This window comes from Carcharodon carcharias, chromosome 32 (genome assembly GCF_017639515.1).
Source record: "Carcharodon carcharias isolate sCarCar2 chromosome 32, sCarCar2.pri, whole genome shotgun sequence".
Taxonomy (NCBI): Eukaryota; Metazoa; Chordata; class Chondrichthyes; order Lamniformes; family Lamnidae; genus Carcharodon; species Carcharodon carcharias.
In genome coordinates, this window is record NC_054498.1 from 21397268 (window position 1) to 21422750 (window position 25483).

At 44.6% G+C, this 25483-nt stretch overlaps 1 protein-coding gene across 1 annotated transcript in view; it reads left to right on the forward strand.

Moving 5' to 3' along the window:
- LOC121272136 (fibrillin-1-like) overlaps window positions 1-25483 on the forward strand; it is a 639088-nt gene that overhangs the window by 434621 nt on the left and 178984 nt on the right. Inside the window, exons 22-26 of the mRNA XM_041178628.1 lie at window positions 7886-7936; window positions 9314-9439; window positions 13779-14003; window positions 21932-22057; window positions 23487-23615. Of these exons, the coding sequence (XP_041034562.1) occupies window positions 7886-7936; window positions 9314-9439; window positions 13779-14003; window positions 21932-22057; window positions 23487-23615 (657 nt within the window). The remainder of the gene's footprint in view (window positions 1-7885; window positions 7937-9313; window positions 9440-13778; window positions 14004-21931; window positions 22058-23486; window positions 23616-25483) is intronic.

Sequence of the window (25483 nt, forward strand, 5' to 3'; positions counted from 1 at the left end):
GAGAGAGGTCACGTGTGTGAGAGAGAGAGTCACGTGTGTGAGAGAGAGAGTCGCGTGTGTGAGAGAGAGAGGTCGCGTGTGTGTGAGAGAGAGAGGGTGCATATGTGTGAGAGAGAGGGAGATGGCGCGTGTGTGAGAGAGAGAGAGGGCGCGTGTGTGTGAGAGAGAGAGAGGGCGCGTGTGTGTGAGAGAGAGAGAGGGCGCGTGTGTGTGAGAGAGAGAGGGCGCGTGTGTGAGAGAGAGAGAGAGGGCGCGTGTGTGTGAGAGAGAGAGAGGGCGCGTGTGTGAGAGAGAGAGAGGGCGCGTGTGTGTGAGAGAGAGAGGGCGCGTGTGAGAGAGAGAGAGAGAGGGCGCGTGTGAGAGAGAGAGAGAGGGCGCGTGTGTGAGAGAGAGAGAGGGCGCGTGTGAGAGAGAGAGAGAGGGCGCGTGTGTGAGAGAGAGAGAGGGCGCGTGTGAGAGAGAGAGAGAGGGCGCGTGTGAGAGAGAGAGAGGGCGCGTGTGTGTGAGAGAGAGAGAGGGCGCGTGTGTGTGAGAGAGAGAGAGGGCGCGTGTGTGAGAGAGAGAGAGGGCGCGTGTGTGTGAGAGAGAGAGAGGGCGCATGTGTGTGTGAGAGAGAGAGAGGGCGCATGTGTGTGTGAGAGAGAGAGAGAGAGGGCGCGTGTGTGTGAGAGAGAGAGAGGGCGCGTGTGTGTGAGAGAGAGAGAGGGCGCGTGTGTGTGAGAGAGAGAGAGGGCGCGTGTGTGTGTGAGAGAGAGAGGGCGCGTGTGTGTGAGAGAGAGAGAGGGCGCGTGTGTGTGAGAGAGAGAGAGGGCGCGTGTGTGTGTGAGAGAGAGAGGGCGCGTGTGTGTGAGAGAGAGAGAGGGCGCGTGTGTGTGAGAGAGAGAGGGCGCGTGTGTGTGAGAGAGAGAGGGCGCGTGTGTGTGAGAGAGGGCGCGTGTGTGTGAGAGAGAGAGAGGGCGCGTGTGTGTGAGAGAGAGAGAGGGCGCGTGTGTGTGAGAGAGAGAGAGGGCGCGTGTGTGAGGGAGAGAGAGAGGGCGCGTGTGTGTGGGAGAGAGAGAGGGCGTGTGTGAGGGAGAGAGAGAGGGTGCGTGTGTGTGAGAGAGAGAGAGGGTGCGTGTGTGTGAGAGAGAGAGAGGGCGCGTGTGTGTGAGTGAGAGAGAGGGCGCGTGTGTGTGAGAGAGAGAGAGAGGGCGCGTGTGTGTGAGAGAGAGAGGGCGCGTGTGTGTGAGAGAGAGAGAGAGGGCGCGTGTTTGTGTGGGAGAGAGGGCGCGTGTGTGAGAGAGAGAGAGGGCGCGTGTGTGAGAGAGAGAGAGGGCGCGTGTGTGAGAGAGAGAGAGGGCGCGTGTGTGAGAGAGAGAAAGGGCGCGTGTGTGAGAGAGAGAGGGCGCGTGTGTGTGAGAGAGAGAGAGGGCGCGTGTGTGTGAGAGAGAGAGAGAGGGCGCGTGTGTGAGAGAGAGAGAGGGCGCGTGTGTGTGAGAGAGAGAGGGCGCATGTGTGTGTGAGAGAGAGAGAGAGGGCGCGTGTGTGTGAGAGAGAGAGAGGTCGCGTGTGTGTGAGAGAGAGAGGGCGTGTGTGTGTGAGAGAGAGAGAGGGCGCGTGTGTGTGAGAGAGAGAGAGGGCGCGTGTGTGAGTGAGGGAGGTTCCGTGTGTGAGAGCGGTCGTGTGTGTGAGAGAGGTCGCGTGTGTGAGAGAGAGAGGTCGCGTGTGTGAGAGAGAGAGGTCGCGTGTGTGAGAGAGAGAGATCGCGTGTGTGAGAGAGAGAGGTCGCGTGTGTGAGAGAGGTGGGTCGCGTGTGTGAGAGAGGGGGGTCGCGTGTGTGAGAGAGGGGGGTCGCGTGTGTGAGAGAGAGAGAGATGGCGCGTGTGTGTGAGAGAGAGAGAGATGGCGCGTGTGTGTGAGAGAGAGAGAGGGCGCGTGTGTGAGAGAGAGAGGGCGCGTGTGTGAGAGAGAGAGGGCGCGTGTGTGAGAGAGAGAGGGCGCGTGTGTGAGAGAGGTCGCGTGTGTGTGAGAGAGAGAGAGGTCGCGTGTGTGTGAGAGAGAGAGAGGGCGCGTGTGTGAGAGAGAGAGAGGGTGTGTTGAGCGAGGTCGTGTGTGTGTGAGAGAGAGAGGTCGCGTGTGAGAGAGAGTCGCGTGTGAGAGAGAGTCGCGTGTGAGAGAGTCGCGTGTGTGAGCGAGGTCGCGTGTGTGTGAGAGAGAGAGAGGTCGCGTGTATGTGAGAGAGAGAGAGGGCGCGTGTATGTGAGAGAGAGGGTGCGTGTGTGTGAGAGAGTGAGAGGGCACGTGTGTGTGAGAGAGAGGGCACGTGTGTGTGAGAGAGAGGGCACGTGTGTGTGAGAGAGAGGGTGCGTGTGTGTGAGAGAGAGAGAGGGCACGTGTGTGTGAGAGAGAGGGTGTGTTGAGCGAGGTCGCGTGTGTGTGAGAGAGAGGTCGCGTGTGAGAGAGAGAGTCACGTGTGTGAGAGAGAGAGGTCGCGTGTGTGTGAGAGAGAGAGGTCACGTGTGTGTGAGAGAGAGAGAGAGGGCGTGTGTGTGTGTGAGAGAGAGAGAGGGCGCGTGTGTGTGTGAGAGAGAGAGGGCGCGTGTGTGTGTGAGAGAGAGGGCGCGTGCGTGTGAGAGAGAGAGGGCGCGTGCGTGTGAGAGAGAGAGAGGGCGCGTGTGTGTGAGAGAGAGAGGGCGCGTGTGTGAGAGACAGAGGGCGCGTGTGTGAGAGAGAGAGAGAGGGCGCGTGTGTGAGAGAGAGAGAGGGCGCGTGTGTGAGAGAGAGAGGGCGCGTGTGTGAGAGAGAGAGGGCGCGTGTGTGTGAGAGAGAGAGAGGGCGCGTGTGTGAGAGAGAGAGAGGGTGTGTTGAGTGAGGTCGTGTGTGTGTGAGAGAGTGAGGTCGCGTGTGTGAGAGAGGTCACGTGTGTGAGAGAGAGAGTCACGTGTGTGAGAGAGAGAGTCGCGTGTGTGAGAGAGAGAGGTCGCGTGTGTGTGAGAGAGAGAGGGTGCATATGTGTGAGAGAGAGGGAGATGGCGCGTGTGTGAGAGAGAGAGAGGGCGCGTGTGTGTGAGAGAGAGAGAGGGCGCGTGTGTGTGAGAGAGAGAGAGGGCGCGTGTGTGTGAGAGAGAGAGGGCGCGTGTGTGTGAGAGAGAGAGAGGGCGCGTGTGTGTGAGAGAGAGAGAGGGCGCGTGTGTGAGAGAGAGAGAGGGCGCATGTGTGTGTGAGAGAGAGAGGGCGCGTGTGTGTGAGAGAGAGAGAGGGCGCGTGTGTGAGAGAGAGAGAGGGCGCGTGTGTGAGAGAGAGAGTGGGCGCGTGTGTGAGAGAGAGAGAGGGCGCGTGTGTGAGAGAGAGAGAGGGCGCGTGTGTGAGAGAGAGAGAGGGCGCGTGTGTGAGAGAGAGAGGGCGCGTGTGTGTGAGAGAGAGAGAGGGCGCGTGTGTGTGAGAGAGAGAGAGGGCGCGTGTGTGAGAGAGAGAGAGGGCGCGTGTGTGTGAGAGAGAGAGAGGGCGCATGTGTGTGTGAGAGAGAGAGAGGGCGCATGTGTGTGTGAGAGAGAGAGAGAGGGCGCGTGTGTGTGAGAGAGAGAGAGGGCGCGTGTGTGTGAGAGAGAGAGAGGGCGCGTGTGTGTGAGAGAGAGAGAGGGCGCGTGTGTGTGTGAGAGAGAGAGGGCGCGTGTGTGTGAGAGAGAGAGAGGGCGCGTGTGTGTGAGAGAGAGAGAGGGCGCGTGTGTGTGTGAGAGAGAGAGGGCGCGTGTGTGTGAGAGAGAGAGAGGGCGCGTGTGTGTGAGAGAGAGAGGGCGCGTGTGAGAGAGAGAGAGAGGGCGCGTGTGTGTGAGAGAGAGGGCGCGTGTGTGTGAGAGAGAGAGAGGGCGCGTGTGAGAGAGAGAGAGGGCGCGTGTGAGAGAGAGAGGGCGCGTGTGTGAGGGAGAGAGAGAGGGCGCGTGTGTGTGGGAGAGAGAGAGGGCGTGTGTGAGGGAGAGAGAGAGGGTGCGTGTGTGTGAGAGAGAGAGAGGGTGCGTGTGTGTGAGAGAGAGAGAGGGCGCGTGTGTGTGAGTGAGAGAGAGGGCGCGTGTGTGTGAGAGAGAGAGAGAGGGCGCGTGTGTGTGAGAGAGAGAGGGCGCGTGTGTGTGAGAGAGAGAGAGAGGGCGCGTGTTTGTGTGGGAGAGAGGGCGCGTGTGTGAGAGAGAGAGAGGGCGCGTGTGTGAGAGAGAGAGAGGGCGCGTGTGTGAGAGAGAGAGAGGGCGCGTGTGTGAGAGAGAGAAAGGGCGCGTGTGTGAGAGAGAGAGGGCGCGTGTGTGTGAGAGAGAGAGGGCGCGTGTGAGAGAGAGAGAGAGAGAGGGCGCGTGTGAGAGAGAGAGAGAGGGCGCGTGTGTGTGAGAGAGAGAGGGCGCATGTGTGTGTGAGAGAGAGAGAGAGGGCGCGTGTGTGTGAGAGAGAGAGAGGGCGCGTGTGTGTGAGAGAGAGAGAGGGCGCGTGTGTGTGAGAGAGAGAGAGGGCGCGTGTGTGTGTGAGAGAGAGAGGGCGCGTGTGTGTGAGAGAGAGGGCGCGTGTGTGTGAGAGAGAGAGAGGGCGCGTGTGTGTGTGAGAGAGAGAGGGCGCGTGTGTGTGAGAGAGAGAGAGGGCGCGTGTGTGTGAGAGAGAGAGGGCGCGTGTGTGAGAGAGAGAGGGCGCGTGTGTGTGAGAGAGAGAGGGCGCGTGTGTGTGAGAAAGAGAGAGAGGGCGCGTGTGTGTGAGAGAGAGAGAGGGCGCGTGTGTGTGAGAGAGAGAGAGGGCGCGTGTGTGAGGGAGAGAGAGAGGGCGCGTGTGTGTGGGAGAGAGAGAGGGCGTGTGTGAGGGAGAGAGAGAGGGTGCGTGTGTGTGAGAGAGAGAGAGGGCGCGTGTGTGTGAGAGAGAGAGAGGGCGCGTGTGTGTGAGTGAGAGAGAGGGCGCGTGTGTGTGAGAGAGAGAGAGAGGGTGCGTGTGTGTGAGAGAGAGAGAGGGCGCGTGTGTGTGAGAGAGAGAGAGAGGGCGCGTGTTTGTGTGGGAGAGAGGGCGCGTGTGTGTGAGAGAGAGAGAGGGTGCATGTGTGTGTGTGTGTGAGAGGGTGAGTATGTGTGAGAGAGGGTGAGTGTGTATGGGAGAGAGGGTGAGTGTGTGTGAGAGGGTGAGTGTGTGTGTGAGAGGGTGAGTGTGTGTGTGTGAGAGGGTGAGTGTGTGTGTGTGAGAGGGTGAGTGTGTGTGTGAGAGAGGGTGAGTGTGTGTGTGAGAGAGGGTGAGTGTGTGTGTGAGAGAGGGTGAGTGTGTGTGTGAGAGAGGGTGAGTGTGTGTGTGCGAGAGAGTGGGTGCGTGTGTGTGTGTGTGAGAGAGAGAGAGGGCGCGTGTGTGTGAGAGAGAGAGAGGGCACGTGTGTGTGTGAGAGAGAGAGAGGGCGCGTGTGTGTGAGAGAGAGAGAGGGCCCGTGTGTCTGTGAGAGAGAGAGGGCCCGTGTGTCTGTGAGAGAGAGAGGGCGCGTGTGTCAGAGAGAGAGGGCGCGTGTGTCAGAGAGAGAGGGCGCGTGTGTCAGAGAGAGAGGGCGCGTGTATCAGAGAGAGAGGGCGCGTGTGTCAGAGAGAGAGGGCGCGTGTGTCAGAGAGAGAGAGGGCGCGTATGTGTGAGAGAGAGAGAAGGCGCGTGTGTGTGTGTGAGAGAGAAGGCACGTGTGTGCGTGTGAGAGAGAAGGCGCATGTCTGCATGAGAGAGAAGGCGCGTGTGTGTGAGAGAGAAGGCGCGTGTGTGTGTGAGAGAGGGTGAGAGTGTGTGTGAGAGAGGGTGAGTGTGTGTGTGAGAGCGGGTGAGAGTGTGTGTGAGAGAGGGTGAGTGTGTGTGTGAGAGAGGGTGAGTGTGTGTGTGAGAGGGTGAGTGTGTGTGTGAGAGGGGGTGAGGGTGGGTGAGAGGGGGTGAGGGTGGGTGAGGGTGCGTGTGTGTGAGAAAGAGAGGGGGTGAGTGCGCGTAAGAGAGAGAGAGAGGGTGAATGCACGTGAGAAGGAGAGAGGGAGGGTGAATGCACGTGTGAAAGAGAGAGAGGGCGAATGCGCGTAAGAAAGAAAGAGACAGAGGGTGAATGTACATGAGAAAGAGTGAGACAGAAGGTGAATGTGCATGAGAGAGAAAAACAGGGTGTGTGTGTGTGTGAGAGAGGGGGTGTTTGTGCCAATGAGTGTGTGAGAGGAGGGGTTGTGTGTGCCTGTGTGTGTGTGTATGTGTGCGTGAGAGAGAGTGGGGGGGGAGTGTGTATACGAGAGAGGGCTCCTGCCTGTGTGAGAGAGAGAGAATTGTCCATGTGAGATATAGAGACAGTTAACGTGTGGGAGAGAGTGAGGGTGAGTGTGTGGATGTGAGAGAGACAGAGGATGGGTGTGTGTGAGTGAGAGAGGGAGAGGAGAGTGTGTGGGGGAGAGGGAGAGGAGAGTGTGTGGGGGAGAGGGAGAGGAGAGTGTGTGGGAGAGGAGAGGGTGAGTTTGTGTGAGTGGGTGTGTGTGTCTGAGACAGAGAGAGGGCGATTCTGTGTGTGTGTCTTGGTGATAGGGAGGGAGGAGAGTGTGTGTCTTGGCTCACTCCCAGTCTCAGGATTCTCATTCACCCTCACCCCAGACACCAACAGGCACTCTCACCCACTCAGTAGTGAGGATGAGTAAGTGAGCATCTTGAGACTGGGAGTGAGCTGGACATACAAACTCAACCTTTAACACTCGAATGGTTGTCTTAATTTAAAAGAAATGAATAATAAATAAATTATTTATGTTTGTGATTTTTTTTGCTCAGGAAGCTGTTTCTTTTCAAACATCAGCTTTTGTTTTTGAAATTCATGTTTAACGTTATGCCAAACCTTATCTTTCTGAAATTTGCCCCTCAGCCTCTCGAGTGTGAGAAAAATTGAAATGTGCCCCCACATGTGAAAAGGGTTGCACAAGCCTGGTGTAAACATTACACCACTTAAACATTAATTCATCATGATAAAATTGATGTGAATCCATTCCAGTCTTCTCCCTCTTCATGCTGCTTTAACATAATTAAATTTGTGGTTGTCACTTTACAAAAACAGCTGGGTTTTTCTAAAAGAATTCTAGTTATTTCTGTCTAGATGACTTGTGAGAAAACTGACCTCTATTTAGGCAGAAACTCAGCTCACTGTAATAAAACATTAGCAAAGACTTAATGGTGGGCTTGAATTGTACCAGAAACTGATAATTGCAAAAGCAGAAAAATACATCTTTTATATGGTTTAACTTTGATGAACTTTAATTGCTACATTCAATAAGGACTTATTATGTATTTGTGGAAGAGACCAAAATTAGGCAATAAAATACTACTGTCACTTAGAAATTCATTAAAGACTTGGGATCTATTTGAGTAGGAGAATAAAATTGAGGTCCATAAATATGAGATAGTACCTTGTAAATTCAATAGGGGATTCACACCAAAATGTGTTTAGTTTTACAAAATAAAATGGTAAAACTATTAGCTGCATCTTCATACAGATTTTAATTGCCTACATGGTGATGTAGCTAACTAACATGGTATTTCGATCTTATATTTTTAGTTGTAGTACCACAGCAGTATAAATTAACTTTAAGCTGGTGTATTAATAAGAAATACCTTTGATCTGAAAGTTATTTTTCATTGTCAATTTCATTTAACGTATGCAAAAATTATTATTTTAAAAGAAGGGATTGTTGCCAATCGTAGTTTGATGGCTTTCCTGCTAAGTTTGTAAATTGCAACGCAAAAGGTAACTTGCATTTCACAAAAATATTGAGATGACACTATTGCACCCTTCAAACTTCTGCCTAACCAAAAGGACAACAGTTCCCTCTAATTTAAGCTAGTTACATGTCTTTGTTACATTTTCCATTTAAAAATGATTATTGAAGTAATTTTGTTTTGTTTTTAGACAGTGTTTGTCCTAGAGGATACACAAGAGTTAATGGAACAATCTGTGAGGGTAAGTTACTCCTGAATCTTGTTATATTTCTGTGTCTCTGCCCACTAGTTGCTATCTCTCGAATCCAATTACTAGAATGTGATATAAGTTCATCAGTAACAACAAATATACTCTACAGACTTGTGGAAATTTAAATAAAGCATATAAAAATAAATGCCTGATCAGGTAACATCTAAAAACTCAAGAATAGGATGAACATTTGTATTAATGCAATAAAAACAGAAAATAATGGAAATACTCAACAGGTTGGGCAGAGTATCCGTGGAGAGAGAAAAAGAGTTAATGCTTCAGGTCAACAACCTTGCTAGCAGGTTTGATGACATTGTTAGGTTTGGACCTGAGAAGACTAAGCACTGCCAGTTCAGAGGAAGATAGGTTAGGGTAAGTGACGGGAGCAGAGAAATTGAAACAGCCGATGTCATGCCAGTTGTTCTCAATGAAAAGATCTAGAGAAGTTATGAGGCCTGAGGGAGGGATCCAAGTGAAGGGAGAATATTGGAGACAGATAACGGAAACTGTTGAAGTGACAACAGGCATTGGAATGGTCACAGATGTGGGTAGGAACAGGCTAGGTAACGGGAGATAAAATAGAAGCACAATAGGAAGAAATCAGTTCAGTGGGATAAGAGCAGCCTGAAACAATGGATCTACCAGGGCAATCCTGCTATGGATTTTGGGAGTGAGGTAGAAATAGGCTGTTTGGGTTTAGGGGCTTTGAGGCTGAAGGATGTGGAGGAATGATCTGCAGAGGAGATGGGTTAGTGACAGTCCTGGATACAATGGCTTGATGTTCCATGGTGAGGCCATGGTCTAGGGGCAGTAGGAACAAGTTTCGGAGAGTTGGCTTTCGGCCACTGCTAGGTCGATATGCCAGACAACAACGGCATCACCCTTGTCAGCTAGTTTGATGACTATATTAGGGCTGGATCTGAGGGATGGAGTGCTCTTCATAGAACAGGACATTTATCCAGAATGCAAGTATATTCATGATTAGTCCCAGCAAGTGGCCATTTGCCATGGATTTGACATCACTTTAAGATCACAGAGCACTTAAATAATAACTTCACTCGCTCAAAGAGAAACATATTATATTGTGATTGGCATCATAAATAGACATTGCTCATGAGTTTGGAAGCTTTGTGGTCACCTAAATATAGTATTTTAATTTTCTCTATCCAGTTAGAATAGTGCTACTCCAGAAATAATTTCAGATTGTTGATTATTTAGTCCAGGTTATACTTTTTAATCTGCTTGGATTTGAATGTTTGTACTTTCATAATGTAAAACATTTATTAAATTGTGTAGTATTGCGTCTGCTTGTGTTTTTTTTCAAACCATTACATTTTTAATCGCAATCCTTTTTGTAATTCTTTAAAGATGTAAATGAGTGTACAGTGTTCCCTGGGGTGTGCACCAATGCTGAGTGTGTGAATACACCTGGATCATTTAAGTGTGTCTGTTCGAATGGTATGACCCTGGACAGCAGTGGACGCACATGTATTGGTAAGTATATGCCATATTTTTCAGCCAGATATGTTGGTATCACAACTATATTCAAATATTGCATGTTTGTTTCAACATCTATTATGATTTTTTTTTAGAATGGTGCTATAAATTAAATTGAAGCATTGTTATGCTTAATAAAACTGGGGATTTTTTCATTAATCAATATATTTTTAATATAAATGCATTCCAATTAATTTCCCCATAATACCTGAAAGTTTTCAGTGCCCTTACACTTGCAGGGAGCTCCTTAACCATCCCTGGTGGTGGAATAGTCAATTTAAGTGTAATACGCAGAATGGAAATTCTACTTAATTATGCACAGTGGGTGGATTATTAAATTGTATTTGGCGATCTATCAGCATTGCAACATGTCTAAACTGAGAGACCTTTCAACCTGTTCAATTAAATGTTGTAATTTTGCTGGAAAAAACTGCAGGAAATAGTTTACTGAACAGACAAATTTGTTTTTCTTGTTGAACTTAATTTAATTTATGCAGCTGCTAGTTGTCAAGAACTTAAAAATTGAATATCCCACGATATGATCTTGATGGGAAGAATAGCATTTTCTCATTCTGTGTATGTTAATTTTAGTGATTACTTAAGTTGAAAACAAAAAGTAAGATAGTGAATTACTTGTGTTCTGTGAAACGTAAACCTTGACTTAAAGGCATGAACCAATATCTAAATTGCCAATGGACAATCATCCATCTGAATGATTGACCCCTCCAAACCTTTTGACATAGCTGTTCCATGTTAGCTGTGTTTTTATAAGGGAGCTTTTTAATAGGTCCAGTAATAAAAGTCTGTCTGCAATGTGCATAATCATTACCAAACAAATTTAGTTTTAATTTCTTACAAATATGGAAACAGTACAACTCAAACAATCAGACCCACTTTCAATGAGAGAACCAGAATAACTGAGTTTTGATCAGATACACCAATAACACTGGTGAAAGAGTCAAGTTTTCATCCGTGAGCAAAAAGCAAACTACTGCAGATGTTGGAAATCTGAAACAAAAACAGGAAATGCTAGAGATATTCAGCAGATCAGGCATCATTTGTGAAGAGGACAGATAAGTAAATTTTTCAGGAACGGACCCTTCAAAACGTTTTCTTTCCATGTCCAAATTGCTTCAGGTACAGTCTAAACTAACTGCCTGGCTGACACAACTTAACGGACTGAAACATTGGGCAGGATTTTCAGGTCATAGGGCGGGTGGGCCCGCGAGCGGCCGGGAAATGGTCCGCCACCCGTGATCAGCTCCTAATGGCAATTTCACACTGGTTGACCAATTAACAGCCAGCCAGCATGAAAGGCTTGCTGAGAAGCTCAGCACTGCTGGTGTGGAGGAGTATGAGTGCAAAAGTCTGCACATGCGAGGGGGAGTGCGCACTGAAAACTCCCTGAAGGTAGGGAGCTGCCTCAGGGAGCTGAAAAATATTAAAATCAAAAATAAAGATTCTGAAAATGTGCAAAACATATCCCCACATAGGACTCACTCACCTAATTATTTTTTTTAATTAATGTTGGAAACATCATCCCACCCGTGGATGAGGTTTCCTAAAAAGTCCACAGGCTGCCTGGCGATTCATTCACCCGCAAACCGTAAGGTTGGACGGGCAGTGAAAAATAAGTTTAAATTGATTAATGACCTTAATAGGCCACTTAATTGTTGGCGGACACACTGCTGACTCTCCAGTGTGCCCGCTGACCAAAATATTGCACAAGTGCACGATGATGTTGATACGCTTGCCTGATGTTGTTGCGCTCTATTTTACTCCCGATCAGGTTGGGTGCGTGCCCGCCCACGGGATGTAAAACCTGCCCATTGAGTCCTAATGAAGGGGCCATGCCTGAAAGTTGTCTGCTCTCTCCACAGGTGACCTGCTTAATTTTTCCAGCACTTACTGTTTTTGTTTCAGCTTTTCATTGCAGTTTTTCATAATGTGCAAAATGGTATCATCTCTCAACTCTTTAGTCAAGATATGTCCTTAAGCATTCATTTAGTATTTCAATTATAGACATTTCAAAAGATATATAACTACTTCTCCTCATTTTAAGTTGTTTTAATTTCTCTTCCAATGTTATCTAATTATCACTATACACTGTTCACTAGACTGAAAGCAGAGATCACAGATCTTTTGTAACTGATTTTTCTTTTTTATTCATTCATAGGATGTGGGCATCGCTGGCTAGGCCAGCATTTATTGCCCATCCCTAGTTGCCCTTGAGAAGGTGGTGGTGAGCTGCCTTCTTGAACCGCTGCAGTCCATATGCTGTAGGTACACCCACAGTGCTGTTAGGGAGGGAGTTCCAGGATTTTAACCCAGCGACAGTTAAGGAACGACAATATATTTCCAAGTCAGGATAGTGAGTGAATTGGAGGGGTACTTACAGGTGGTGGTGTTCCCATCTACCTGCTGCCCTTGTACTTCTAGATAGTAATGTTTGTGGGTTTGGAAGGTGTTGTCGAAGGAGTCTTGGTGAATTCCTGCAGTGCACCTTGTAGATGGTATACACTGCTGCTACTGTGCATCGGTGGTGGAGACAGTGAATGTTTGTGGATGTGGTGCCAATCAAGCGGGCTGCTTTGTCCTGTACGGTGTCAAGCTTTTTGAGTGTTGTGGGAGCTGCACTCATCCAGGTAAATGGAGAGTATTCCATCACACTCCTGACTTGTGCCTTGTAGATGTGGACAGACTTTGGAGAGTCTGGAGGTCAGTTACTTGTCGCAGGATCCCTAGCCTCTGACCTGTTCTTGTAGCCATGCTATTTATATGGCTAATCCAGTTCAGTTTCTGGTCAATGATAACTCCAAGGATTTTGTTAGTGGGGGATTCAGTGATGGTAACACCATTGAACATCAAGGGGCGATGGCTGGATTTTCTCTTGTTGGAGATGGTAATTGCTTGACACTTGAGTGGTGTGAATGTTTTTTGCCACTTGTCAGCCCAAGCCTCGATATTGTGCAGGTCTTGCTGCATTTGGACATGGAGTGCTTCACTATCTGAGGAGTCGCGAATGGTGCTGAACATTGTGCAATCATTAGTGAATATCCCCACTTCTGATCTTATGATGGAAGGAAGGTCATTGATGAAACAGCTGAAAGTGGTTGGGCCAAGGACATTACCCTGAGGAACTCCTGCAGTGATGCCCTGGAGCTGAGATGACTGACCTTCAACAACCACAACCACCTTCCTTTGTGCTAGGTATGGCTCCAACCAGTGGAAAGTTTTCCCCCTGATTCCCATTGACTCCAGTTTTGTAACTGATGTTGAAGCTGCTCCAAGGTGTTTTTGTGGAAAGGAGGCATGGTTTAAGTTATTTAGGTCCAGAATGTGTCACTTTCTTCCCCATCTTGATTGTGCCATGTTCAGCCTGGCTTGACTACATCACTAAGAACTTAGATAGCTAAGATAAAAGGGTTAATTTTAACGCCAGCCACCTGCCTAGTTTCCACCAAGCACAGCAAGGGTGAAAATGAAATGAGAAATTTAGCCATTCCCTTTAGGCTGCAATTTAGCCAAATGCAAAATTAAATTATAGGCAGCTAGGGCACCCATTCCAATGATGGCTATCTTTAAATATGCAGATTAGTCTTCGATTATGTCACTGAGACCCAAACTGCTAGTTTAAACTGAGGCCTAAAAGGTGAAGCAGTGGTGGTCTCCCCACTGTTGGACTGCCAGATTTTCTGTTCTATTTTCTTTTGTTACTTTAAACCGGACTTCAGTTGTCACAACTGCAGAATCAGATCTTACTCTTTAATGAGCTTATATTACACAATCCAACATGATAACTCTGTCATACAATATGATTCTATAGTTCATGATGCACTATAAAAACTCATGCATCATAATTCCAGCCTAATTACAGCAAACAGTGAGGTACTAAAAACATATACAATTCTACCATTGATCTCTACATTCTGTGCCTACTAACACTAAACCGTAGTAAATTGAAAGACAGACAGGCTTTAAGTAACATGGAGACATGAAGATATAGTCATGTTAATCTCAATCTCTCCTAATTATCCATATAAACTCGTCAATCACTTTATAGAGTCATTGTGACACAGAAGGAGGCCATTCAGCCCATCAAGCCCATGTCAGAAAGATGGTGCCTCCCAACAGTGCAGAACTGCACTTTTTTGGCTCGGAGATATGTGTGCCTCTATGAAAGGCCATTCACCTGAAACATTAGCTTTATTTCTCTCTCCCCAGAAGCTGCTAACCCTGCTGAATATTTCCAGAATTTTCACTTTTTATTTCAGATTTGCAGTATCCATAGTATTTTACTTTAATGTTAACCTTTATTGACATTCAATTTTGTCAGATATTCGTTTGGAGCAATGCTATTTGAAATATGATGAAGATGAATGTACACAACCTTTAGCAGTCCGATTACGCGTTGATGCTTGCTGCTGTTCTGTCGGTGCTGCTTGGGGACCAGATTGCGAAAGATGTCCTGAGGAAGGCACAAGTGATTACAAAGCTCTTTGCCCACGTGGATCAGGATTTTCTAGCAGAGGAGAGCCCAATGGGAAACCTTTGTTAAAAGGTAAATGTGTTTCAAAAAAAAAGCTAATAAAGCAACTTTAATGTTTCTAACCTTAAGTGGAATGAATACACTATATTATGGTATAAGCCATACAAACTTTTCTCAAGGAAATGAGGAATGGGCAGTTAATCGGTAGATTGGGCAACATTCTTGTTCTTGTTTGGTAGGTAAATACCTGTTCTTAAAAAGTGCTACCTCAACCCTGGATGTGGGTAATATTAGACTTCTCCATAGTTTAATAATTATTTGGTTATCTAGACTTAACGTCGAAACTGGCCATCTCAATACTAACAGAGAGGAGGAAAACAAATTGAAAGAAACAATGATGCTGTAGATACTGATGATTTAATGTGACAGAATTTATACTTCTACATCCATAATCCTATTGCTGTTAATTCTGAATTCTGATTAATGCAGAATTAGCTTTAAAGAAAAGCTACACTAGGATCTGGGAAGTAAATTGAAGCCATAGCAGGACAGCTCGGTCATGTGGAATGCATGTCCTATAATATGTGGAAAGTCGTGGACGCTACCGGTGTCCTAGGTGACCACATACGGAAATATCACCAGCTGCAGAACCTTGAGCTTCAGATTTCAGAGCTTGAGCGATGGCTGGAGTCACTGTGGCGCATCTGCAAGGCTGACAGCTATGTGGATAACACGTTCAGAGAGGTCATCACACTGCAGCTTTGGAGCCTGGAGGCAGAAAGGGAATGGGTGACCACCAGGCTGTCTAAGAGAATGTGGCAGGTAGTGCAGGAGTCCCCTGGGGTCCTGCTTGCCAGTCAGTTTTCCGTTTTGGATACTGATGAGGGCATTGGTTCCTCAGAGGAGTGCAGTCAGGGCCAGGTTTGTGGCATCACAGGTGGCTGTGCTGTACAGGAGGGGAGGAAGAGGGGAAGAGCAGTAGCGATAACAGATTGTTAGTAAGGGGAACAAATAGGCATTTCTGTGGCCATAGACGTGACCCCAGGATGGTATGTTGCCTCCCTAGTGCCAGGGTCAGGGATGTCGGGGAGCAGCAGCAGGACATTCTCCTGGGGGAAGGTGATCACCTACAGTTGTGGTCCATGTTGGAACTGATGACTTAGGTATGAAAGAGGATGTGGTCCTGAAAGCAGATTTTAGGGAGCTAAGAAGGAGATTGAATAGCAGGACCTCTAAAGCAGTAATTTCAGGATTACTCCCAGTCCACGTGCAATAGGGTATAGAAATAGGAGAATTGGGCGATTAAACACATGGCTAGAAAGTTGGTGTAGGGAACAGGCATCAGATTTCTGAGGCATTGGGTCTGGTTCTGGGGAAGTTGGGACTTGCACAAGCCAGACGGTCTACACCTGAACAGGACTGGGACATATATCCTCACAGGGAGATTTGCTTGTGCTGTTGGGGGGCTGTTTAGACTAGATTGGCATGGGGCTGGAAACCTGAGGGCAAATTCAGAGCAGGAGATGGCGAATTAGTGAGTAACTCTGAAAGACAGAAGCACAGATTAAAAAGTGAACAGCACGGGAATTTGAAAGTGTTAAAAGGTGTATATGAAAATGCAAGGAGTATAGCAAATAAAGCTGATGACCTGAGGGCACAAATAAATACATGGCAGCATGATATCGCTATAATGGAAACTTGGCCTAAAGAGGGCAAAAATGGCAGCTCAATATCGCTGGATATAGTTTTTGGGCAGGATAGAGAGGGAGATAAAGAAAGGTGGGGGATTTAGCATTATTGGTTAAAGAATCAATTACAGCTGCGGGGAGGGATGATGTACTAAATGAAGCATCAAATGAGGCCATATGGGTTAAGCTCAGAAATAAAAAAGGAGCAGCCACATTGTTAGGAGTGTACTATAGACCCCCAAATAGTGTAAGCAAGTTAAAAGAGCAAATATGTAGACAAATTTCCGAGTGCAAAAACAATGGGGCAGCAATAGTTGGGGACTTCAACTACCCTAATATGAATTGGGATATGAATAGTGTGAAGGGCACAGAAGGCACAAAATTCTTGAACTGCATTCAAGAGAACATTTTAACCAGCACATAACAAGCCCAACGAAAGGGGGCTTAGGAAAAGAAGCTGGGCGAGTGGATGAAGTAGCACTGTGTGACCAATTTAGAGATAGTGACCATAATACATTTAGATTTAACATCACTATGGACAAGGACAAAAATAGAACAAGGGTAAAAGTTCTAAGTTGGGGGACGACAAATCTTACAAAGCTGAGAAGCGAACTGGCGCAAATGGACTGGATACAGCTACTGGAAGGGAAATTGGTGTCAAATCAGTGAGAGGCATTCAAAAGCGATATCCTATGAGCACAGTGTAAACGTTTCCCCACAAGGAAAAAGAGTGGTACTGCCAAATCTAGAACCCACTGGTTATTCGGAAGCATACAAAGTAAGATAAAACAGTAAAAGAAAGCTTATGACAGTCACAAAAAGCTAAATACTGTAGAAAGCCTAGAGGAGTATAGAAAGTACAGGGATGAAGTAAAAAAGGAAATTAGGAAAGCAAAGAAAGGATACGAAAAAATATTGGCAGGTGAAATCAAAAAAAAACTCAAAGATGTTTTACTGGTACATTAAGACCAAGAGAATAACTAAGGAAAGGGTAGGGAGTATAGAAAGTACAGGGATGAAGTAAAATAGAAAATTAGGAAAGCAAAGAGAGGATACAAAAAATATTGGCAGGTGAAATCAAAGAAAACCCAAAGATGTTTTACCAGTACATTAAGACAAAGGGTAGGGCTTATCAGAAATGTACATGATAACTTGTGCTGAAGATGTGGGCAGGGTTCTCAATGGATATTTTGTCTCTGTTTTCACTTAAGGAGAGGGTTGATGCAGACATTCTAGTTAAAGAGGATGAGTGTGAAATATTAGATATAATCATAATGAGAGAGGAAGTACTTGAGGGACTGACATCCTTGAAGCTTAAATCACCAGGGCCAAATGGATTGTATCCCAGGTTGTTAAAGGAAGCCAGGGAGGAACTAGAGGATGCTCTGATACAGGTGAGGTACCAGAGAATTGGAGGTCTGTAAATGTTGTAGCAATATTTAAAGAGGGTGCGAGGGAGAGGCCAAAAAATTATAGGCCAGTCAGTCTGACTCCGGTGGTGGGCAAATTATTGGAATCAATTCTAAGACACAGGATAAACTGTCACTTAGGCATGGATTGATCAGGGATAGTCAGCATGGTTTTGTAAGGGAAAGATCATGTCTCACTAACTTAATAGAATTTTTTGAGAAAGTAACAAGGAGGATTGATGAGGGTAGTGTAGTGGATGTTGTCTACATGAATTTTAGGAAGGCATTTGACAAGGTCCCACGTGACAGACTGGTCAAAAAGGTGAGATCGCATGGGATACAGGGGAAGGTGGTGAGTTGGATGCAAAATTGGCTCAGCAACATGAAACAAAGGGTAATGGCTGATGGATTTTTTGCAAATGGAAGGCAGTTTCCAGTGGCATTACACGGGGCTCAGTGCTGGGGTTCTTGCTGTTTGTTGTATATAGTAATGAGTTGGACTTAAATGTGGGAGGCATGATTGGGAAATTTGCAGATGACACAAAAATTGGCCATGTAGTTGATTGTGAAGAGGATAGCTGTTGTCTCCAGAATTGTATCAATGGCTTTGTTGAGTGGGTGGTAAAGTGGCAAATGGAATTCAATCCAGGAAAGTATGAGATAATGCAGTTGGGGAGGGCAAACAAAGCAAGGGATACTCAATGAACAGGAGGATATTGAGAGGGGCTGAGGAAGTGAGGGACCTTGGAGTGGATATCCACAGGTCACTGAAGGTGGCAGGACAGGTGAATAAGGTGGTAAAGAAAGCATATGGGATGCTTTTCTTTATTGGATTAGGTATTGAATATAAAAGCAGGGATGTAATGATGGAACTGTATAAAATGCTTGTTAGACCACAGCTGGAATTTTGAATACAGTTCTTGTCACCACATAACAGGAAGGACATAATTGCTCTGAAAATAGTACAGAGGAGATTTACAAGAATGTTGCCAGGGCTTGAAAATTGCAGTTACTAGGAAAGATTGGATAGGCTTGGGTTATTTGCCTTAGAACAGAGGAGGCTTAGGGGTGACCTAATTGAAATGTACAAAATTATGAGGGACCATGAGAGAGTAGACAGGAAAGACCTGTTTCCCCAAGCTGAGCAGTCAATTCAGGGGGTACAGATTTAAGGTGATTGGTAGAAGGATCAGAGGTGCCATGAGGAAAAACCTTTTTCACGTAAAGGGTAGTGGGCATCTAGAATTCATTGCCTAAATTGATGGTTAAGGCTGAAACCATCAACTCGTTTAATAAGTACCTGGATCTGCACTTGAAGTGCTGTAACTGCAAGGCCTTGGACCAGGCGCTGGAAAGTAGAATTAAAGATGAGCAGCTAGTTTCTTTTTCCTCTTTTATTGGCAGGCACAGAGATGGTGGGTTGAATGGCCTCTTTCTTCAGTGTAACTTTTCTATTTTATGGTTCTATCTGGATTCCACACAAATTGAGATTTTTGTGAAGTGCGAACAACATATTCAATTAGTAAACATTTATACTACAACCAGTTCATTTAATTAAATCTGAACGAATAAAGCACGTACATCCAAAATAATTGGATTTTCAAATGCTCTGAAATTTGGCAGTGGGTTGACTCAAGATGCAAAACGCATATTACTGGGAGTTATCTTGTAAAATAGGACTAGATCAAGAAGTAGTTAAAATTTTTAGATAGTTTAGATTGAATTGTGAGAACTCAGTGTTTGTGACCAAACCTAGAACATTTACATTATTGGCTGCTGAAAATATAGATGCTTTGGTTTTATTTTTCCAAAACTCTCTAGTTTTTGGAAAAGTCCCATTAGATTGGAAAATAGTGAATGTGACTCCCCTATTCAAAAAAGGAAGAGACAGAAAACAGGAAACTGTTAGCTTAACACCTGTCATAGAAAAAAAATGCCGGAACGTATTATTAAGGATGTTATAGGGGGGCACTTAGAAAATCATATTGTAATCAAGCAGAGTTAACATGGTTTTATGAAAGGAAAATCATGCTTCACTAATTTATTGCAGTTCTTTGAGAAAGTACAAATAACATGGATAAAGGGGAACCTGTGGATGTGCTATACTTAGATTTCCAGAAGGCATTTGACAAGGTGCCACATCAAAGGTTGCTACACAAAATAAGAGTTGATGGTGTTGGGGGTGATACATTAGCATGGACAGAGGATTGGTTAGCTAAAAGGAAACAGAGAATAGACATAAATGGGTCATTTTCTGGATGGTAAGACGTGACAAGCGGAGTACCAAAGGGATCAATGCTGGGACCACAACTATTTACAATTTATATCAATGACTTGAATGAAGGGACCGAATGTATGATTGCCAAATTTGCTGATGACACAAAAATGGGTAAGAAAGTAAGTTGTGAAGAGGACATAGAGTCTGCAAAGGGATATAGATAGGTTAAGTGAGTGGGCAGAAATTTGGCAAATGAAGGAAAATGTAAACTCTATCCGCTTTGGCAGGATGAATAGAAAAGCAGAATATTATTTAAATGGAGAGAGATTGCAGAGGTCTGAGGTACAGAGGGATCTGGGTGTCCTGGTATGTGAATCATAAGTTGGTATGCGAATACGGCAAGTGATTAGGAAGGCGAATGGAGAGTTGTTGCTTATTGCAAGGGGAATAGAATATAAAATAAGGATGGTTTGCTACAGTTGTATAAGGTATTGGTGAGACTACATTGGAAGTACTGTGTACAGCTTTGGTCTCCTTATTTAAGAAAGGATATAAATGCATTAGAGGCAGCTCAGAGAAGGTTTACTCGATTGATACCTGGGATGAGGCAGTTATCTTATTAAGAAAGGTAGGACAGGCTGGGCATGTATCCATTGGAGTTCAGAAGAATGAGAAGTGACCTTATTAAAACATATAAGACCCTGAGGGGACTTGACAGGGTGGATGCTGAAAGGATATTTCCCCTTGTGGGAGAGACTAGAACTAGGGGACACATTTTAAAATAATGGGTCACCCATTTAAATTGGAAATGAGAATTTTTTTTCCAAGGTTTGTCAGTCTTTGGAACTCTCTTCCCCAGAGAGTGGTGGAGACAGAATCATTGAATATTTTAAGACATAGGTAGATAAATTCTGGACTAACATTGGAGTCAAACGGTACTGGGGGGAGGTGGGAATGAGGAGTTGAGGCTGCAATCAGTTCAGCCATAATCAAATAATTAAATGATGAAGCAGGCTCAAAGGGACCGAATGGCCTATTGGTCCTAATTCATATGTTCATAAAAGACTCCCTTACTTGAGCTGAATTGTAATCTTGTAAAAACCTATCAACAGGATGAGAGTTGAATTTGCACTTACATCAAGACGCAGGCCATTTGACCCAACTGGTTTGTACCGTTGTTTATGCTGCCTATCAGCCTAAAGCTGTTCTCCCAGAATCTGAGGTAAACAAACAGCAATGTAAAATTGAAACCAGGGAGTGGAGTCATTTGCAGTGACAAAGACTACAGTAATATTTTACTTTATCAGTATGCTTTTCCTGGCCAAGGTGATGGGGCAGGGCATTGGGCACATGAAGTGAAATGCATTTGAATTTTTCAAGCAGATTAGGAATTTTTAATGTTAAAATATTTACAAATGACAGTAAATATTGTCTCTATTTATTACATTATTTTCACTGTAAATTGTCCTGTTTACAGCAGTAGATATTATCACTGATTGCCAAAAAGGAATGTTCCATCCAAAACCCAAACATCCACATGTCATGAAGGCCACATTCCATCACAATTGTTGTAGCTGTCGTGTTGAAATATTGCTAGGCAACAGTTAAGTACTTCCTCATAGAAAGAAATGAAAAGAAAATCAGAAGGGGAGAGAGGGAGAAAAACTCACCTCCAGACAGCCAGTTTTCGACCAACATTGCATGGATCCAGGGAACATCATTTCCTCATGGTATAGAGAGATTCAGATGAGGGGAAGGTCTTTCACTATCAGTTAAGATCCAGTACTTTTGCAATACTCATGAGATATGCAAAGTTGACACTGTGCAGTATACTTTTTCACGTGATAGTGGGATGGTAATTTTAACCTAATGCACTCAGTGGATCAGATCGGTTACCCATTTTCACCATGCCTGGTATTACTGTCCATTCACTTCAATTGAAAGTAAAATGTGTAGCTGATCCAATCCCCCTCTGTTTCCCTTGATAAATTAGTTTAAGATTAACATTAAAAAAAAATCTATCAAATAATTATGAAGATATTAAAAGAGCAAATAACTGGATAAAAGCCATGTAAAACACAGAGATACTGGACACATCCTACAAAGAAATTAACATGTAAGTCTGAGTTTTCTTTTTATGTGATATGACTGCTTTTCACACTGTAAGTATTGTTTAAAAACAATAGGGTTTTCACTCTGCTGAGCATTCTTGCACATTAATTAAGATATTTGTATATAATTGCATTATACTACTTAAAAAAAATGCATTAGCCCAGCATCTGTGTTGAATTTTTTAGAAGTTGCAGATAGGAACTTTAGACAGTACCATTACCAACACAATAAAAAAAGTATATAAATAATCCAACACATTATACTTCTCCTGCAGAGCAAAATGCAGCCCCCTAACCCTCATCTCAACATTATCTAGCATTTTGTTTTACTGAGAGTAAAAGGGTGCAGAAACAGATCCTGGGCTTATGTGGAAGTTAGTGACATTGAAAAGTTGATGTCAGTTGGAAATATAAACTGCTCATTCATGTCGGCTTGTATATGAAAAGAGGGGAAAATAATCTTTTGCTGCAACATCAGACTTCAAAGTACAATGCTGCATATTTGAATAACCTTTGTGTATCAGTTGAAATTGATGTCATTCAAAATAAAAATTACAGATCTCTTTTTTTCCAGATATCAATGAATGCAGGACAATACCAGGTATCTGTAGTAATGGGAAGTGCAGAAACACTATTGGGAGCTTTAGATGCAAATGTAACAGTGGCTTCGCCCTTGATTCAGAAGAAAGAAACTGTACAGGTATGTCACTTATTCACCTATCACCTCTGGAAATAATAACTAGTTTAGAGGGGGAATACCTCACAAAAGATTGTTTTTGCACAAAGTGAAACCTGATACAAACTGAAGCCATGGTAGAATCCTCGGTGTATTTTTTTTAATATTGCCTTTAGATCACTTTATTTTGTTAGAATATTCTAGCGTTGAAAATATAGCGTGCAAGAAATGGGTCAGTCAGAAAGTTGTAGGGAACCCGTAATTCAGGATTTCTTCACACTCTGGAGTTGTAACTCCACAGCACATCCATCACGTTACTGATCTGTTCCCCACCAGGAGACCAGCCTGATTAATAATTTTAGCAGTCCATGAGAACATGCCCAATCACAAAGTCTCCTCAGGCAGGTACCTGGATGCTGGAAGGAGGTATAAAGGCACTTACTTCCTGAATTAGCCAATTCCTCACTTTGATGGAGCTAGATTTCTTGACAACAGTTAAAGTTGAAAACAAGAATGACAACATTTTAAGTTCCAACCAGCCAGCCTCCTTGGAGCAGATTTGTCACTTACCCTCCTTCTGGCCTAAGTTAAAGTTGGAAATAGGCAAGTTTGAAGTGGGCGTGGGTTAGGAAACTGGACTCTCGGACTTCAACAGCGCCCACTCCCACTCCAACACCTGATCCAAATTAACTTTTTTGTTAAGTTAGAATTCCCTGCTTAGGTATAGAAAAGGTGGACAGGAAGCAATCTCATCAGCCCACAAGCACAAGATATGCCACTGGCCACATTGGTATAGGTGGAAAAAAACTGCTATTCATATCCCTATCTCCCAGTCATACCCCTGTCATTACAATCAACACTCTCCTAGTTGCCCTTCTCACCATCACCCTCCCCTGCCCCCCACCAGCCCAATATTTAATGGTTCTTGGACTTCACCGTTCTAGTTCAAAGAACTTGCAGCTGAGGAAAATAAGTGAGGTCTCAAGAGTATTATGAAATTCCTTCCTCCATTATTTAAAATGAGTAGGTATCTGTTAAAATAGCAAAGAAAGGAATTCAATATGAATGTGCTAAAAGTTACATTTTTAAGCCAATGCTAGCAGCAAGCAGCCACATCTCTGCTGCCAGCACATATCGTAAAACTGCAGGTGAAATGTTCACCACCATACTTCTCTGACAAGCAAGGTTGCTCATTGTAACATGGATTTGGAAAATTGCTCTGTTGCCACTGGCTGATGCATTTGTTTTAAGATCTTACCTGTGCTGTATTAAATATAACTACAAAGAGGGACTTTAATTCTCAAAAGCTGAAATCAAAATATTAATCAAGAAGCCTCAGCAAGCGACAATATTTACTGAATTTATCCCTGCTTTAAAAGAAAGTATTCCTACTGCCTAGTTTTAAAAAATAAAATTACATTTTATCCTTGACTAAATTTTTTTTTGATTATAGATATTAATGAGTGTCGTATCTCACCTGATTTATGTGGCCCTGGAACTTGTGTTAACACACCTGGAAGTTTTGATTGTGAATGCTTTGAAGGATATGAAAGCGGATTTATGATGATGAAGAACTGCATGGGTATGTTACTAATGAAAGAAACAGCAACATAATTGATCAGTTATATATCTGTTTCAGGAAACTATAGTGTGCCACCGAATGCCCATGGGATTTGTATATACTTTTAAACACCCAAAAATGTAATATCAATTTTGTATTTAATTTCTGCTTCTAATAGTGTAATATATATTTGTTATATATACACATTCCTTTGTTGACTGAAGTGGTGCTGTTCTAGTTAGCCACTGTATCAGTGGCATGGTCCATTTAGTAAACAATAAGGATTGAAGACACAATCCCACTTGTTGCGTCCTTACCTAATCCCTGAAACTATGAGGAGACTTTGAATAGACGTGTGTTGTTTACCCACAAGTTGAGAGTGTCTGTTACCTTATATCAATCTTGTGTATTTCTAAGGGCCTGTTTTTGGAGCACCATTGATAGGCTACTTTGGAGTAAGCCTTTATCTGCAAATGACTTATGGCTTGGTGAAGCAAAGGGGAAATAATTTTTAAAAAAGAGTTGGTCCACTCTGTGTTCCGTGCAATAGCCTAATTTTCTCTTGGGCAAATAGCAAGCAGATTAACACTACTGGTCAGGTTACTTTAATTGATAATTATCAAGTTTACATCATTGTTTTGCTACAGCTGGTGCATAATATCAAACAATAAGATGAAACGTTTCTCAAAGGCGAAAGAAAGTATGATGTATTTCACTGGCCAGCATTTTCATAGCTCTGGAAAGATTTGAGTATTGTTTGACCTTTAAGTGCTACTAAACATGTCCTATGTCTTTATTATTGGTCAGTTTGTTTTTGCCTGAGATATGGTCTATGTGCCAATCTATTTACCCAGTTGTCTCTCCCTCATCTTTGTTTGTGTCATTTTCCATTTGTGCACATTTTCCTTATCCCTTCTCTGTATATGTGTATGTATTTGTTTCCCCATTTGTTATCTTGTCCCAGCCAGGATTATAATAAGGGCATGATAAATGCTGGAAGTTTTGTAGTTCAATCAGAGACTAGAGCCTTAAATCTAAACAAAGGAAATTATGAGGGTTTAAGGAGTAAATTGGCTTTGGTTGATTGGGAAACTATGTTAAAAGGTATGATGGTAGACAGGCACTGGCTAACATTTAAAGAACTAATGCATAGTTTACAACAAAAATACATTCCTTTAATGCATAAAAATCCAGCAAGGAAAGTGTTCCAACCTTGGCTTATGAAAGAAATTAAGGATTGCATTAGATCAAAGGAAAAGGCAAATAAAGTTGCCAAAAAAAAGGTGAGAATTGGGAGCATTTTAGAATTCTGCAAAGGAGGACCAAGTAAAAAGATTGAGAAAGGGGAAATAGAATATGCAAGGAACATAGGGCAGAATTTTCCACTTGGCATGCAGGCACCCATCCAACATACTTGAGCGTGAAATAGCGCGTGATGATGTCGAGCAAGCTGTCCTGATGTCATCGTGCACTCACCTGGTATTTCAGTTAGCGGGCGCGCACAAGAGTTGGCAGCATGCCTGCCAAAAGTTAAGAGGCCTATTAAGACCGTTAAGGTATTAATTAACAGGGATTTTTCGCTGCCTATCCACCGTTATGGTTGGCGGGCGGGCAAATCAGGCGGCCTTTGCATTTTTCAGGAAACCACATGCAAGGGCAGAATGAGGTTTCCAGAATTAAAATTTTTTTTTAAATCTCTGCACAGAATTTTTATAACGTCCATGACTCATTCTGATGCATGGATATTTTTCCCAGACCTTAGATTCTGTCGTTATTGACTTCAAATTCGTCGGCTCCCTGGGGCAGCTCTCTGCTCTCCCCCGCATCCGTGCTGACATCAGCACTTGCCCTCTTCCCGCCCCGGTGGCGCTGAGCCATTCAGCATGCCT